Below are 17669 nucleotides of genomic sequence, written 5' to 3' on the forward strand. Positions count from 1 at the left end.
GACTTGTGCTCTGTCTATTCACTTATTCATTCCTCCAAAAATATATTTTCAGAGTGCATAGCGGGTGCTGTTGGGGACAGTGGGAATGCAGGCGTGAACAAGGCGGGTGAGGTGCAAGCCCTAGGTCGCTGACAGTATCAGTTAGAAGGGCAAGGGAATAAACAAGCAGAGAAATAAATAATATAATTTTAGGTAGTCATAATGCCAAGAAATGAATTAGAAGGGGATAGAGAATGGCTGGAGGGGGTAGGGCTGCTTCCACTAAGGTGATGAGGAGAGAGCCCTCCAGGGGCTGATGCTTGAGTAGAAGCCAGCCATCCAGTCCAGGTGGAGAGAACGGCCAGTCTCCCCCACTGAGTCCCATTTCAGGTTAAGGAGGCCCTTTCATTCCTTCAGTCCTGCAGGTTGCTGTTGTGTTGTTACTCTCATGTCAGGTCCCAGGGTCTCCTCTTTGTTATGGCCTTGTAGAAACACATACAAATATGCAATTGTTTTTCTTTAATAATTTAATCTCCCCAGACTCCTCGATCCCAGGCCAGCATGCACTCTAGACTCGAGCTTTTCTCGAAGGAAGAAGATGTCCGTGTCGGGGGCGGGAATGGTTGAAGGAGTGATATTAATCATTCTTGTTCAAAATCTGTGTGGCTGTGAAACTCAAATGGCATTTGCAAACTCAGGCCAAGCTGTTGGTACCAATGGACCTGGTGAGCTCGGGAGGCGAAGTATACCAACCAGCTATTTGATTCAGCTGACCTGTGGGTTAAGTTGGAAGTTATTCACTGGTCCAGTGTTGATATAAACTTCTTGTGGCCTTTTCCTTCAAGCCCAGACAAGAGATCACAGACATATGAAGCAAGATGTGTCTGAGTATTTTGGCCAGCTGAAGTTCACTGCGAAGGCTACCGTGGAGCTCCTCCCGGGAGACCTTCACTGGGAGGGACTCCTATAAAGGATGGTGGGAGAGAGAGACAAGTAATGGGGAGAGTCATCCATGTTCCAAGTAGTCTGATGAACTCAGCACCTCCTGGCCTTTGTTTGTTTCTTTCTTTCAGGACTCCAGCAGCAAGGGATCTTCAGAGTGCCAGGATCTCAGGTCGAAGTCAATGACATCAAAAATTCCTTTGAGAGAGGTAGGTGCAGAGCCACCATCTCAAGCTTGTGGCCGAGTAAGCCAGGGTGGGTGTGAACGTGTGTCTTAGAGCCAGTGGTGTGCTGGGGCTGGCTTGTATCAAAGTCTCCTTCCCACTTGGCGTCCACAGCTTCACCCTGGTAGCTTGAAATCAGCCGAGGCGGGAGTATTTACGCCACAGAAATTGGCGAACGCTAAGATCTTTTATTTTTCTTCTTCCCCTCCAAAGAGCTAAAATGTTAAACATTTACCAGCATACGTGGGTGACTTTCTCTGGTGGGCTGTACAGTGGTTCCCAGGAAAGAAGGCCTCGTAAAGCACCCCGGAATTATTATATGAGCCTGTAAAGGCTGCTGTGTTTTAGGAAAGTTGGAAGAACACAGATAACACCGAGTGGCTTTTGGAATATCCTAATTCTTAATTTTTTATGCTGTGTTCTTGGCAGAGCTACATACTGGGAGGAAGAGACCTCCCTACCCCTGGTGATGTTCCCTGGTTCCCACTTTCATCCCCCGAGGATATAAAAGTGTATTGGAAATGATGTGGCCACCAGACCAGGAGTACATTTGGCTTATTTGATATAGCCTCCCTTGGCCTCAGAATCCCTGATGGGGACAGGCGGCCAGTGACAGTGTCCATGCAAAGTCAGGACTCACTGGGTCGGGAAAAGCCCAGTTCTTACTCCACCTCTGCCTTTCTATCCTCGGTGCTTGTCTCACTACTACAGTAGAGCTGGAAGTCCGTGCGTTTCCATTCAGGGAAACATTTTCAAACATCACACTCCCGGGTTGTTGAACTAAGCCCGGCATTAGGAAGTTCATATCCTCATCCCAGAGGAGGAAGGAAGAGTTCGTCTGTAGCATCCTAAACAGTATCTCTGCCTCCAGCTTAACGGCATTTTGGAAGGATCACATCTCCCTCGTTTATCCTTCTTGACTCTGACCCACTGCCTTTTTCTCTGAGTGGTTCCAGTATTGTTTGATCTGAGGACCTCAATCCCAAACCATTTCCCCGCAGTCTATCGCATCCCAGTTTACAGAGCACTTTCTTCTACTTCACCCTCCTAACAGCCTTGGGGTTGCGTATGGTTTGTCCCCATTGCTGTGCTCTGAGCAGCCTCTCCCAGGGGGTTCCAGCTCTGGAATTCTTCCTACTTATTATCAGGCTTCCCCTGGAGGGGCTGCCTCCTGGGCAAACTCACCCCCTCACCCCCACCCCTATTACATCCTGAGGGCTAGGGTGGAGGAAGTGCTGTCAGCCCCAGGCGGTCACCACCACAGCCCCCAGCTCAGACCTTTGCAGTCCTGGGTGCTCTGGCTTGGAACGAGGGCTAGAGAGCAGGGTTTGGCTGGATGTGACACTCAATGACCCTCTGAGGTCCAGGGGGAGCTTCAGTTCTGGAGCGCCACTCCAGGATCTTGGGAACTTAGAACCAGGTTGTCCCAGAATTCCCCTGCTGCAAGCTCCTCTTGCATTTATTGATCCACTCAACAGGCATGCGTTGAGCCCCAAACTGCGCTAGCTAATGGACTGGGGCCTGGAAATACAGTATGAACAAGACAGTCCCTGCTAGTGGGGGAGCCAGTTTAGTAAACAGACAGCATGGTCGGTGCCACCATAGAGGAGGCACTGGGGAGCATGGGAGCCCCTAGCCTGCCTTGGATGGAGCAAGGAGGAACAACAAAGCCAGAGAAGGCTTCCTGGAGGAGGAAATGCCTAAGCTGAGGCTTAAAGAGTAAGAGCCAGGGAAAGGGTGGTCCACACCAAGGGAACAGCATGTGCAGAGGCCACAGAGCAAGAGGTATCCCCCATCAGCCTCCCTGATGGAAGCACCGTTCATCATTCCCTGAGCTCCTCTTGGCAACCCTGGACAGCCCAATCTAGAGTTTCGTTTCTTCATCTCCCCCAATACCTTAGCACCCCTGCTGCCCTGTGTTCACTGTAAATAAACAGAGCCGTGGTCTGGAACCTTTGCTGGTTCCATCCTCCTGGGCTCATCCCATTATACAGAATTCCTTGAATCTCATGAGTAAACTCACCACACGCGGCCTCCAGCCCGGTACTCCCCTCCCCCCCTGCATTTGCCTGCTTCCCCATGTCCTAGAAGTCACCTCGCTGTACCAGGCAGCCAGGCCCTATCCCCGCCCAGGCACCACCCCAGCAGTGCTGCATTCTGTCCTTCCTGAATGTGATTTTCGAAGGTCCATGCCTCTGTCACTCGCTTGGGTGCCTTGCAGAGGTGATGTGCAATTTAAAGGAATTCTCCGCTCCTAATAAGCTTTGGACTGTGTTGGGCAGAGCCCCGCTGGGCAGAGATCAGCTGACCCAGATCGCAACCTGCAGGAAACATTTTCTGCTTTTTCTTGGCCTCACGTACACAGTTGGCTCCTCTGCAGCTCTCCATCCTTCCCAGATGCATCTCATTCGCTCTCTGGCCTTGCCCTTCTGCTCCACCCGAGCCTACAGTGAAGCATGGCTTATTCTAAAAGAATTGCTCCTGGTGTGTCTCTGGTAGGAACATCCTGGCTTCTCTGGGCTGGCTAGTACCCAGATTTCTCACTTCTTCTTTTCTGCTTCTTGACATTCACCAACCAATTAGCCAGCTGACCCTCAGAGTCACCTCCTCCTACCTCTGCTGAAACCAGTAGCTTCCCTCTTGCTGGCTCAGCCGCATGTCTCTCCACATTCCCCCGGGAACCAGGTGGCCCGAGCTGGCGCGGCTCCGTATTCCTCTTCTCGCCCACTCCTCACGTCCCACACACTCTAGCTTGTCACTGAACTTTCTCTCTAAACCAGTACATTGTGTGTTTTTCCCTTCTTCCTTTTTTAAAATTTTAAACCCTCTAATCTGTGCAGGCTGCCTATCCTTTGCCACTTGTTCAAAGAGATTTGGGTCTCTTTCTTCTGTCTCTCTCTGGGGCGAATTTGTTGCCTACATTCCTGGCATAAGGCTGTTGAAAGGCGCACAGGTCTCTTTTCCTTAAGCTTCTGAAAAATTACAGCATGTTGGAAATCCGTTCTCGGCTTGTGATTCCTAAACTCCCTTTCTTTTTCTTCTGACATGAGTCAACCAGGGTTTTAGTTGGGATTATTATTATTATCATTATTTTTTTGCTGCCAATAAATCATAAAGTCACCACTAAAGTTTTGAGATGTTGTAATCTTCTGGCAAAATGAAGGAGAAAACATCATGACAAGGCAGGAATTGGCCGTGGAGAGAGCTGTGGTGCTGTTGTCTTTCAGGCTGGTTTTCCATCTCTCTGTTTTTCCCCACAAACCAATCTGCTCTCCTCTTTGTACACAAAGATGAGGGAGCTGCCAGTGGTCTCTCCTTATGTGGAGGGTGGCTGGGAAGAGAATCAGTGGCCATTTCACCCTGTGCAGATGTAGATAGGGTTTGGAGGGGCTGACCTGGTGGCTGAGTGGTTAAAGTTCTGCACGCTCTGCTTTGGTGGCTTGAGTTCATAGGTTCGGATCCCCGGTGTGGACCTACTCTGCTCAGCAGTCGTGCTGTGGAGGCGTCCCACATACAAAGTGGAGGAGGATTGGCAACGGATGTTAGCTCAGGACAAATCATTCTCACAAAAAAAAGAGTGTTTGGGTTTGGAGCTAAAGGTCATGTAGCGTCTGACACCTGCTGGACTCTGGGCCTGGCCCCTCTGGGATCTGTTTCCTGTCCCAGGAAGAGGGTATGACCAGGAGGCGCTGGGAGGAACCTCAGGATGGGTTTGGGTGGACCTGTGGCCACAGAGAACTGCCCTGCAAGAGACACCTCCCACAGCTGCCTGCTGGGCCCCCAGCCAGCAGCAAGGTCCCCTGGAACCTTATGCACACACTGCGCATTCACATTCTGCCCTGGGTGCAGTGATGCCCAGGTGACCTGGCCACGAGCAAGCTGCAGGCAGGCTGTTTGGGAACAACTCCACCTCCCCCGCGACATTTGCTAGCGAAGTGTGAACACAGCTTTCTCTCAGACTTGCCTGGAATTTTAGCTCTAATTCTCCTCCTGGAGGAATCCATCATTCACACAAACCATCTTGCTCATCTTGAGCTCTGGAATTCCATTCGTTTTGGGAGCCAAAATTGACTAGCCTTGTGGAGAGCCAAAGGCCTGGGAAGGAGTGTCGGATGGCTCCTTAGTGAATTAAGTGCGTTCTGAGGAAGAGCAAGGACTAATGCGGTGTGTGTGTAAAGTCGACACGTTAATCATGCTTACCGGGGGAGCTAATACATAATATAGAGGGGAAAATCCATGTGCTTCGGCATTGTGAGAGCACAAGACTAATGCATGGCAGTGACAGGGAACAGCTTAATACAGTGCAGAGTTTTCGAACTCTTGTGGTCCTTCAGGGGGCCTCAAGGGCTGCGACAGGGATAGACAGGGGCTGAGAAGGAGCACTGGGGCCTCTCCCCCAGTTCAATCGAGACAGCTTTGTTCTCTGTGCTGAGCATTCATAGGAACTTTTTTCTCGAGAAAGAAAGAAAAGGTTGGGATTCTGCTAGAAAGGAAGGAGAGAAGGAAAGGAGACGGGTGGCTAGGCGTGCATGCAGACAGGCAGGCAGGCAGTATTGAAAACCATGGGTAGAAAAAAAGCGTATCTCCCAGGCATTCTGAGACCTGGGAGCTGCTGGTGTCTGTTCCTGACTGCACGAATGTGGCAAGTTGTTCACTTGCTGGGGCCTCAGCTTTCTTGCGGGCGAGGATGGGGGCGTTGGAACCGGGCCTCCCTCAGTGCCATGCCGCACTGTTGTGAGGATTTAGAGACATCAGATGTGCAAGTGTGCTTCTCACTTGAGAAGTGCTATAGCAGTATAGGCATTAATTTTTTATGTTTTCTCTCTTCCTTCCCCCTGAGAAAGTCTTGTTGGGGAAGTGTTTTCATCTCCTCCCTTGGGGACATCTGAGAGGTTGACATATGGAACATTAGTGTCTGGGCTGTCACACACAGTTGTTGAGGCTGGGCACTGCTCAAGGATGCTCAACCAAGAGAGCAGGTGGGAGCTGAACTCTGGCTCATGCTCTGTAAGCCACAAGCCCTGTTCAGGAAGGCAAGGAGGCCTTTCTCTAATATGCACTAAAGCATATTGGGGCTAGCAAAGGCCCCGCCAGTAGCAGTCTTCCTGCGGAGGCGGCGTGAAGAGAGCCGAGAATGAATTTCCAGTTCTGCTCTTCACTGCTTGCCCGTCTTAGAGGTGCTCTGGGCTGCTCTGGGAGGAGGAGGAGAACCCCTTATGCAGACATCTCTCCTCGCCTTCAGGGAGGTGTCAGATTGCTCCCTGCTTCCTGTCACCACCCCCGCAGAATCTCCAGGTGGGGCAGTAGCTCAGCAGCCCCCTGACTAGGTTGAGAAGCGCTGCTGTCCTCAGATATCATTTTCCCCTCTCCAGCTGGCAAAAATGCAAAAGATTGACAACATCGCGTGGGCGGGGCCATGGGAGAGAAGCATTCTGCTGTGTTGCTGGTGAGAGTGTGTAGAAGGATGCGGCCCCCATGGAGGAGAGTTTGCCTGTATCTGATGAAACTGCATATGTATTTACCCTTTGACCCGGCAATCCCAGGTCAGGACCTTACCGCAGAGACACTCCTCCACGAATACAAAAGCACACGTGCAGGGTTATTTGTTGTTGCAATATTTGTAATAGCAAAATATTGGAAAGAAGTCAAATGTCAATCTAGAGGAGACTGGGTGACTAAATTATGGTCTATCCATGAAGTAGAGTAGTCATTTAGTCATTTTGATGACTGTGCAGCCATCAAAAAAAAAAAAAATGAGGAAGATCTCCATGAATAGATGTGGAGAGATTTCTAGAATTTATTAAGAGAAGAAACAAGTATATGTAGTATTATAGTATGCTACTTACATCTTGTGTAAGAAATGAGGGAAAATAAAAAATTTGTATATATGTATTTGCTTGTTTTTGCAGAAAGAAACACAGCAGGACAAACCAGAAACTAATGAAAATGGTTAAAGGTGTGGTGTGGAGGGGACAAGGATAAGAACAGGGCTTCTCTGAGTGCAACTTTTTATCTGGTTTTGACTTTGAAACCATGTAAATGCTTTATATTTTCAAAACTGCAAATTAAAAAAAAAAAAAGGATTTCTAAAAAAAAAAAAAATCAATCCCTAAAACTGAATATAAATAGAAGCAAATAAGCTCTGTGTCAAATTGATAACCACACAGAAAGTCATACTTTTTTTTTTTGAGGAAGATTAGCCCTGAGCTAACATCTGCCACCAATCTTCCTCTTTTTGCTGAGGAAGACTGGCCCTGAGCTAACATCCATGCCTATCTTCTTCTACTTTATACGTGGGACGCCTACCACAGCATGGGTTGCCAAGTGGTGTCATGTCCACACCCGGGATCTGAAACAGCGAACCCTGGGCCACCAAAGTGGAATGTGCTCACTTAACCGCTGTGCCACCAGGCCAGCCCCAAGTCATACGTTTTTAACAGCTTTATTGAGCTATGTACCATAAGGCTTGTACCCATTTGTAGTTGCTCCATATGTCCCCTAGCCCCCAGCGGCCAGTCCCAGGCAACCACTAATCTACTCGGTCTTCTGACCGTACATCTTTAGTGGGATACATTCTGAGGAATAAAAACAGAAACAAAAACAAAAGCCCCGCAAAGAAATCCTAAATTTTATGTATCAGGCGTATTGTTAGTGGTAATATTGCTATTAAAATTCTGGAACCACTTTAAGTCTATTATTAGATAAGGCAAGTACATAAATATATTAATTATTAATGTTATTTGGAACCAAAATTTTCACTATAAGAAAAATGCAGTACAAATATAAAATAAATGAAGGTGAAGAAAACCTTGTATCTTAAATATGAATTGGAAATATCAGTGTGAACTCATGAAAAACATATTCTCACTCTATTCCCTAAAAGGGCCTAGACGCTCTTTCTGGCACTCCCGTGGCAATGAGCACACTGAGAACCTAGGTTGTGGTTTCTAAGTACCATTCCCCACGGAAAGCAAACAGAGCTTCTTGGAGAAATGTTGATTCCAGATGTGCGAGAAGGAAAGTACAGGTGACCCAGGGACGTCTTTTGTGCCAGAAAGCAAGGAAGTGCTCAGTAGAGGTCACATCAGAAGGACATAAAAAAGAACTCCCTCTGGCAAAACTGGGGACAATCTGAGCATCCCCAAGGATAGAGATGGTAATGGATTATAACACATTGAATAAAAAATTGCAAAAAAAGTCTGTAAAGAAGCCAAAAAATAATAATAGGAGGAGTGAAGGGACATGGGAAAGCTCTTCTTTAGGGAAGAATGAATGTCAGCTGATAAATATGGAAGGAATGATGGAATTAGAAAATCACCGTTTTCAACTCCAGGGTAATAATTGATTTAGGCAAAAATCATCGTGGGATGCTAAAAGCATTGAGTGCAGCATGTTGCGTGCGATGGCATGTACATAGATCACTTATTTTTTTTCAAAGCTATTTTATATTTTACACTTATTATTACAAAGGAGAAAATATACCTTTCCATGTAGAGATCTGGAGGCCGCCACCTTGGCCCCGTGATGAAACTCAGCGCCACCAGTAGCAGGACAGGCTGACATTATGTGCCTCCAGCTGCGATGTGGCGTCCACAGCATCACCCATGGGATATTCTTACCAGCAATATTCAACCTGGATCTAACCATGAGGAAACAATCAGACAAACCCAGAATGTGAGGCATTCTACAAGGCAACGGGCCTGGACTCTTCCAAACAGGCAATATGATAAATATAAAAAGCAAACTAACAATAAAAAATGTTGGAGTCTTATGTTCAAAAGACTGAGAGAACAACTGAATGAATTGTGTGAATGTTGATTCGATCTTAGCTTTTGAAAAAATTCTTTGAAAGGCACAGGACAATTGGGAATGTTTGAATGTGGGCTGCACATGAGATGGTGTTTTTGAAGTGTTGTTATTTTTCTTAGGTGTAATAGTGTTGTTTGCTTATGTAGGAGAATATCCTTATTCTTAGGAGAAATGTTTTGAAGTATTTAGCAGTGACACACTGTGATGTCTACAAAATACTCTCAAATTATTGAGCAATAATGAACATAAGTAGAGAGAGAAGAGAAAGCAGATACGGCAAGGTGAGTGTAAGTTGATGTGTGTAAGTGGAGGGTGATGGGTGTTCATGTTTTATTTTTACAACATTTCTATAGTTTTGAACATTTTCAAGATCAGCTGCGAGGAGAACTCTAAGCTTGCTGTGTTGGGGAGGCTGTCCCGCCGGCCTCTCCTCTAGTTCAGGCTGGGCCAGGTCCTCTCTCCTGCCGTCTGCACGTTCCCTGCCTCCTTACCAAGCTGAATCGTCATCTCCTGTCTCCTCTCAGGTGAAGACCCCCTTGTGGATGACCAAAATGAACGAGATATCAATTCGGTCGCTGGGGTTTTAAAACTGTATTTCCGAGGACTGGAAAACCCACTCTTTCCTAAGGAAAGGTTTCAAGATTTGATATCTACTATTAGTAAGTATTTCCCAGGTGGGATGATCAGTTCCTTGACACATCGCTATTGAAGTTGCACTATGCGCTCGTCACCACACGAGCAGTGTGGCCCTTGTCCTCATAGAACTTAAAGCCTAGTTGTGCGAATAGCAAGATCATTGATAATGGCGGGGCTAATGGGCATGGTACACACCTGGGTATGGAAGGAGCTCAGAGGAGAAGCAGAGAGAGACTTGGTTTCACGGATCACAGCTGAGGGAGAGTGATGTGAGGAGAGTCTTCCAGAAGGAGTGGACGCAGGGATCCTGGGAAGAGTTGGGGACACACAGACCAATAGGAGCAGCAGGAGGGCATCCTGGCCAGTGCATAGTGCAAGAAGCTGGAAGGGAACAATGGAGCAAGAGAGGGAAGACCGTGAATGCCTGCAAGGATTCCAGAGCTATTGGGTAATAGGGAGCCATGGAAGATTTGGGAGTCAGCTCAGCAACGTGACAAACAAAGGAAGTGGTGAAAATAAGCTGGCTGGGGGCTTCCTCTGACATTGCGAGCCATCGGAGTCCTCCTTGACTGGTGTTTCTGTGGGTAAATGCAGGAGCCCCGTCTAGGGGGCTGAAGAAAAGGCACCTTGACTGTAAGATGCCCAACTCCAAGGCAACCTTTGGGGGATATTTTTTAAAATAAACTTTGAAGTTTAGAATATTTGAATTTTAGTATTTTGGAATAAACTTCTAAATTTAATTCGCCTTACAGAAAATTCCCCCCACCCGGTTTCACTAGGCATGCTTCTCTCAATGCTCTGAGAGTGGTTGGCAGCCAGGAAGCTGCCCCAGAGGTGGTGAGCACCTGCGGAGGGTTGAACCTCCTGCCTGCCTGGCTGATAGACCCTCCCGCACCCTCCCGCCCTCCACACTGCTCCCTGCTCGGCCTTCCAGATCCACTCCGAGCTCCAAAGCACGTTCCTGGCCACAAAGGCCCAACCCTGTCTGAGCCCCGTGTCACCTGCTCGGCCCATGTTTCCAGAAGCCCCAACAGTCCAGTTGAGCAGGGCCCTGACTGAACAAGGACATTGACTTCTGCAAGTTCACAACATTGCACACCTTGAATCGCACCTTGAATCACAGCATGAGAAAGACAGTCCCTTGCTAGTTCCCTCCCAAAGCCTGTGGTTACATCAAGGACTAAACCTCACACGTCAATCTCCCTTCCAGACAGAGAGCCAGGTGTGTATTTAAGGAAAATAAAATTAATAAATAATAGTGGAGGTGGTCCCAGGGCACTGATGACTGAAGTTGAGGACGTGGAGGGACCTGTATGAGGAGTGATGGAATCAATATGTGTGCAAGAGCCTTTAGCTCTATGTGGAGGCTCAGGCGAGGTTTCCTGGAGCCAGACCTTGAGGGTAGGCTGGAGTGTGCCGGGCAGTGATGAGAGATCACCAGTGTGTGCAAAGGCCCGGGGGCAGCAGAGTCCTTTGTGAGAGGGAGGTGGTGGATAAGGTGGCGTGGTACAGGGTTTCTCAGTAGGGTACAGCAGTGCCTTGTTGTGTGTCCCACACATTCAGGACATTTAGCCCCTGGGCCCTGGGATCTCAAATGCCCGTAGCATCCTCCAGTCACTGTGACAACCCCAAAGAATGCCTCATATATTGTAAATGCCTCCCAACGTGCTTCATCACTTCATTTGCAAAACACAGCTCTAAATCATCTTCAGATACTTTGGGAAGGGGCGGTGGCTAGGACATGAGGCAGGCAAGTTTGGTGGGAGCCCCAGCGTGAAGGGCCCTGGATGCAGAGGAGAAAGGGGAGAAGCTGTATTTTAGAAGAACATTCTAAATTCTCCTTGGCGCCCACTTTCCCTCTCTACGAGGCACTTGTCTCTCCTTACCAAGCCTCCCACCCTGGCCCAACTGATGAAAGTACCCATGTCTGTTTCTCGAGGATTGACCTGAAAATGGGTCAGAGATGAGACCCCAAGCATCTGCCAGGCTTAGGGGCTGATACACAGCTCGAGAGGTGGTTATTTACTCAGCAGTCACTTCCTGAATACCTACTATGTGCCAGGCCTGGGCTGCAGCTGGTGTTTACAAAGGGTTTAATGGAACATGGTCTCTGCTTGTGTTCTTCAGGACTCATAGGTTGCAGGTGACAGCAAGTCAGCTTACACTGGCTTGATCCGTAAAAGGCAATGGATTGGCTCACATAGCTGAAAAGTTGAGGGCCAGCTTTACCCAGACCTCACCCAGCATCAGCAGGACCCTGCCCCCGACCCCATCTCTGTGCTGGCTTCACTCTCCGGCAGGGTCTTCTTTCCTGGGAGCCCCCAGCTTCTCCAGACTTCCCTCTCCCCAATTTCTAGAGGGCGCTTCTCCTGGGTTTCTCCAGCCCGAAGTCCCAAGGATCGAGTCCAGCTGGTTCTGATTAGGCCATGTACCCCTCCCTGGGTCCACCCCTGCGGCCAGGTGAGGGTCACCCATCAACCCCCAGAACTGAGAGTAGAACTGGCTGCCCTGGACCACATGGGCTGACCTAGGAGGTGGGACCAGCAAATGGCGGCTCCTTGGCTCTCTGAGGATGAAAGATGCCCCTTTCTGTTACAGAACTGGAGAACCCAGCTGAGAGGGTGCACCAGATCCAGCAAATCCTCGTCACCCTTCCCCGCGTGGTCATTGTGGTCATGAGATACCTCTTCGCTTTCCTCAACCAGTGAGTTGCCTGGCCAGGGGGACCCCTCTTTGCCTCAGCCCCGGCCTCCTTTGGGAGGGTGTGTCCTGGGGCGTTTCTAGGTGCAGCTGTTCTCAAAACAGAACATGGAAACCGCTGGGATCTGAGTGGAGCCCCCAGAAGAAAGAAACCCCAGGGGGAGAATTTGCCTTTCCAGGTGACTTGTGCGTCCCTGCTCTCTTGTAGCCTCTCGCAGTATAGTGACGAAAACATGATGGACCCCTACAACCTGGCCATCTGCTTCGGGCCCACCCTCATGCACATCCCTGATGGGCAAGACCCTGTGTCCTGCCAGGCACACGTCAACGAAGTCATCAAAACCATCATCATCCATCATGAAGCCATCTTCCCCAGCCCTCGGGAGCTAGAGGGACCCGTGTATGAAAAATGCATGGCAGGAGGGGAAGAATATTGGTAAGATTCCGCTCCTCTTAATATTATGATTATTGTCATCATTGTTGTTGCTGCTGCTGTTGGACAGGAACAGTTAGAAATCTGTTGATTTTCTTTCTGCTTTATAATCTGTACTCTCATGCACATTTTCTCATTGGAGCTTTGCAGCAGCCTGATATGAAAGATAGGTGCATCATTCAAGGCTCTCTTGGCTTGAAAGAGAAAGAAATCGAACTCAAAATGCTTAAACCAAGGAGGAATTTACTGGTTTACTTAAATAAAAAGTCTGGGCGCATACCTTCAGGTATTGCTGGATCCAGGAATTCAGCTATTATCATTAGGACCTGGTCCTGCAATCCTCAGCTCTACTTTCTTCTGCATTGGCTTCATTCTCAGGCAGCCTCTCCCTTGGTGGGTTCAAGAAGGCATCCAGCAACTCTAGATTTACAGCCCATTCTCTCAGCATCCCCAGGGGAAAAAGAGCTTCTCCTCCAATGTTTCAACACAAGCTCCAAAATTGTCTCCTTGCTGAGGCTTGGGTCTGGTGAACTAATCACCCTGGTTAGGAGATGTAATGCCATCATTGGCCAGGTGTGTCGCAAGCTCATCGCAGGCAGCAGGGGAGTGAATAATCCCCACCTTAACCTCATGAACTGAGAGTGACACTTGTCACCATTGTCCCCTCCCACCTAGGAGTTGTCTTTTCCAGACAAAGTGAGTTCACTTTCCTTGAGAGCTCCACACCAGGACACCAGTTGCTGGTTGGGCACCTCTGCATACCTGGTGCTACACTGAGTCTTGGGAGAAATATTTTAGGACCTTAAGAAGATCAGGGCTGGCACCCTTCCCCAGGCGAAGACCATCAAATGTAGTGAAGATAGGACATATTTTAAAAAAAGTGGTGAAGACAGAAAATTCAGAACCCCAACTGACAGACCCGTCACAGGTCCCCAGTCTGTCTTTATTCCCAGTCCAGGACAGCACGCAGCTCTATATTTAGGTATCACCTGTGTGCTTTCAGCCTGGCGCCCGCCGGGAGTTGGTCTTTTGATTATCCCAGCGTTCCTGGGCTCTTGAATCACTTTCATTCTTGGACATATTTGGGCAGCCGCTTCAAAGAAGGGGGACGTTCCAGCGCCTTTGTTTCCCTGCAGCTCTTCACTGGACGGCTCATCACAGCTCTCTAACCTCATTTGAGGCACTGGGAGCGGGTCTGTCTCTGTTCTGTAACAGAAACATCAAACAGCCAGCAAGCACGCTTTCTGGACAAAGAGAAGCTTTTCCCACAGTTTTTGCAACCATTACTGGTTTTCTTTTCTTGCTGCGGTATAGGTATATAATTAGCGTTCTGGGAAGGGACGTGCAGATCTTAGTGTACTTCTCAAAGAACAGTATACAATAACCACACTTTTCTTAATCCCATTTGTGTCCCATGAGAAAGGAAAATTATTAATTACGTGGTGATTTGGGAGGCATTTTCAAAGCCAAAAAGGGGGATTTGGCTGAGGGTCTCATCACAGTGGACAACTTTCATTCGTTCAGCAAATGGTTACTGAGCATCTGTCCTGGGCCAGGCCCAGGGCCAGGGGGCAGGGCCATAACCCAAGCAGGATTAACCCCCGCGGCAGGGGGCTCTGGTGGAAGAGGAAACAGTTCCAGAAGTGGGGCCCCCTGAGCCACTGGTGGGAAGTCAGAAAAGGCTTCCCGGAGTAAGTAAAGACTTAGCTGAGACCTGCAGGGTGAACTGGAGTCTGCTGGGTGAGGAGTGGGCAAAAGAATGTTCTAGACCTGGAGCATGAAATAGAATGAAAAGTGATTCCATGTGGCCACAGTGACGAGGGAATGGTAAGGGAGGAGCCTCCACAGGCCAGCAGGAGGCAGGTTATGAAAGGTCTTAAACAACCGATCATGCACAGTCTGGACCTTATCCAGGAGGCAACGGAGAATTTGTCGTGATAAAGTCCCTATTCCTTTAAATGGCAATGTAAATGTGACCTCCTCCCAGAAGCCATCCTGACCACCTCTGCAGGTCCCCTCTGCTCATTTGTTCCTACATAACACGTTTCAGCTGGCACCAGTTTTATTTCCTGGCCCATGAAGGCAGGGCCCGGGTCCACCTTACCCATCTGTGTGTCCCTCCTACCTAGCACAGTGCCTGGCGTGTATTAGGACTCAATCAATGGCTCAGTAAAAAAGCTGACTGACTATGTGAATGAATCCCGGCCTCAGGAAGCTTAGAATCTAGTGAGGCGGTAGCAGCTGGTGAAATTCTCCCAGGGCACTAATGCCTAAATTTGACGGGCCTGGATGCAGTCTACCGCCCTGCCCATCCTGGTTGCCGGCCTGCTCGCAGCGCCTGGACCGATCTGGGCTTTGCATGCAGCATCATGGGGCAGCCCTGAGGGACCCTGCTGCTTGTGAGCTTCATGCCACCGCGCTGGCGTGTTGTCTCCGCTGTGAGACACGGAGCCAGGCTAGCTGGATGACTCACGGTACTTCCACAATTCCTTTCTCTTCTGGCTTGTGGTCCTTCCGAGGATAAATGCCAGGGTTTGACACTGCCCTCTGGATCTTACACAACACCAAGGCATCAACAACCTTTACCAAGAAGAGAGCTCAGCAACTTCCAAGGCTGGCGGCAGGTGGGGGAGGTTATTCAGGGAAGCTTCCAGAAAAGGAGGCTGGGAGTGGTTTTCTATTAGCAAGGTTCGTGGGTGGTCAGATGGAAAAGACGGGATGAAGGGGGCCTGTGTCTGATTTGGGTCAAGGCCCAGAGGCAGGCTGGGCTGGCGCCTGTGGAGGCTGAGGACAGCGTGAGGGTACAAAGCCCGCCAGCGAGTCCCCTTCCCGTGTTTCCTTGCAGTGACAGCCCACACAGCGAGCCAGGGACCATCGATGAAGTTGACCACGACAATGGCACCGAGCCTCACACCAGTGATGAAGGTGAGTGAGGGGCACTCCCCCGGGGGCCTCTCATGCTGACTCAGGCCTGCCCAACCCCTCCAGCTTTGCAAGTCAGCATCGTCCTCCAGAATAGATGGGGACCCAGGAAGACCTCAGGGGCAGGTGCCCTCCAGTTCACCACGTTCCTGCTCGGCCTGCCTCGTCCCTTTCTGTGTCCTGCCTGGCCCGAGTGCGAGTCTTAAGTCTTAAGAGACTTTCCTGGGTAGGAAGCATGCTTTGCCCCGCAGGGGGTCTGTTCTCTGCCCACCCTGTGCTGGGAGTTGGAGCCCGTCGATGGACGAGACATGGGTCATCGACAAGCTCCCAGCCTCGTCCCCTGTCACATTGGGAGCAGCTCCCCATGATGCAGAGTCATAATGCCGGATTACAGGTGTGTCCCCATGCAGTGGGCGCCCTGAAGCTAAAGCCAAACAGTGATGACCCAGGGAAGTGTGTGGAGATAGAGGGATGCAGAGGCAGGCCAGCCTGGGCTCTGAGGAACTCACTGGGCCTTCCCCCGCTTCTAGACAAGGAGAAGAGAATCAGGCTGGTCTCTGGGGAGCCCGGACTGTGTGGACAAGCAGTCTGGATGATGTGGGCTTGAGGCCAGAGTGCCAATTAGGCAGAGTAGGCACACTGCCCAGAGCCCACGATGCTTTTAGTGCCCATGAAAATGTTTTAATTTCTTTTAAAATAAGAAGAAAAAAATGAATATGATCGAGCCTGGATTATACTCATCTTTATACCAATGCAGTTGTAAAATCTAACTTTTAACTTTTTTTAAAAAATAGAGGAAGAGACCCATGCAAGCAAAAGTGCCCAGGGCCTGTGAAAGTCCTGTGCAGCCCTGTGTAGATCGAGCAAAGCCCTCCATTCTCCCTGTGATCGTTTTACTGTCTCAAAATCAGTATTTAGCAGTTCTCCTATCGGCCTTTGTGTTTCTCTGTGGAAAGTCCCAGGCCCCGTCTGGGTATGTATTTCTGGGAGCTAGTGAAAGAGGCAAGACAGACTGGTGGGTTTTCACATTCTGGGAGGCCTGTTTCAGTTGCTAATGACAGAACCCCCAGCCTGAACTGACTTAAGCGTCAAGGGGAATCAGACCAGGAGCTGGATCCAGGAGCCGCTGATTTTGTCAGGCGTTTGTCTGCATCTTCCTGTTCTGCTTCCCTCTGGGCTGGCTTCCTTGTCAAGTAGGCTCTCCCTGTGTGGTGGGCCCTGGCAGTTCCAGGCTTTCGTTATCCTTTTCCCCAAAGTCCCAGTGGGAAAGAGCTTCCTTTTCATAATGGTTCCAAGAAGGGTCCTGGGATGGGCTCTCACTGGACAGCCTTGGGGTCACGCCCCCAGGCGTGAGCCAATCACTGTGGCCCGAGAGGAAGCCTATGGGTCAGGCCTGGGTCGCAGGTGCAGAAAAGCAAATCTGGGTATAATGTTCAGCTCTGCCAGAATCCTGAGAGGCTGGAGTCACCCTGAGCTGAGGGAGGTGTCCTGCAGAGCCTGTGTTTGGAGACGGGAGGGCTGCCATCTTCTGTTGTTTGTGGTGGTTGGCTTTTTTCTTTCCTTCTTTCCCTCTTCTTCCCCTCCCGTGCTCCCTCCCTTTCTATCACTGTTAACACCCCTTCCCCCTTCATGTTCTCTCCATCTGTTGCTTGCTTTATTTCTGGATCTCTGTGTGTGTGTGTGGCTCCCCTTGTTCCAGACCCTGCTCTCAGTCTGTCTTCTTCCACTGGGAGAAAATGCTTCTTGTCCAATGAGATAGATTGGTTGTTCAGAATTGAGGCCTGTCGGGGCTGCGGGTGAAGGCGGACGTGCCTGCAGGAGGGCAGGTCAGGTGCCCTCTGAGCACCTTGCAGCTCTGCCCGTTGACCTGCGCTCCCACCTTCCTGGGGGCTGGCACTGGGGCTGCTGTCAGTCGCCTGCTGAGTTGCCCCCCCGAGCTCCTCAGCCCGGTGGGCGGAAGGCTGCTCTGGGCATCAGGACTGGGGGCTGCAGGGAGAGTGGGTCTTGCTGGGTCAGTGAAGAGG

At 49.8% G+C, this 17669-nt stretch overlaps 1 protein-coding gene across 8 annotated transcripts in view; it reads left to right on the plus strand.

Moving 5' to 3' along the window:
- The window catches only part of SRGAP3 (SLIT-ROBO Rho GTPase activating protein 3), a 246090-nt gene that overhangs the window by 200753 nt on the left and 27668 nt on the right, over positions 1–17669 (plus strand). For 6 of the 8 annotated variants that reach the window (XM_070492686.1, XM_070492689.1, XM_070492687.1 and 3 more), the window contains exons 14-18: positions 1053–1130; positions 9479–9613; positions 12189–12294; positions 12499–12726; positions 15569–15648. In XM_070492686.1, coding sequence (XP_070348787.1) covers positions 1053–1130; positions 9479–9613; positions 12189–12294; positions 12499–12726; positions 15569–15648 — 627 coding nt within the window. Of the gene's footprint in view, positions 1–1052; positions 1131–9478; positions 9614–12188; positions 12295–12498; positions 12727–15568; positions 15649–17669 lie in introns of those variants that run through there. The other 2 variants (XR_011496353.1, XR_011496354.1) reach the window with 1 other exon arrangement.

This window comes from Equus asinus, chromosome 21 (genome assembly GCF_041296235.1).
Source record: "Equus asinus isolate D_3611 breed Donkey chromosome 21, EquAss-T2T_v2, whole genome shotgun sequence".
Classification (NCBI taxonomy): Eukaryota; Metazoa; Chordata; class Mammalia; order Perissodactyla; family Equidae; genus Equus; species Equus asinus.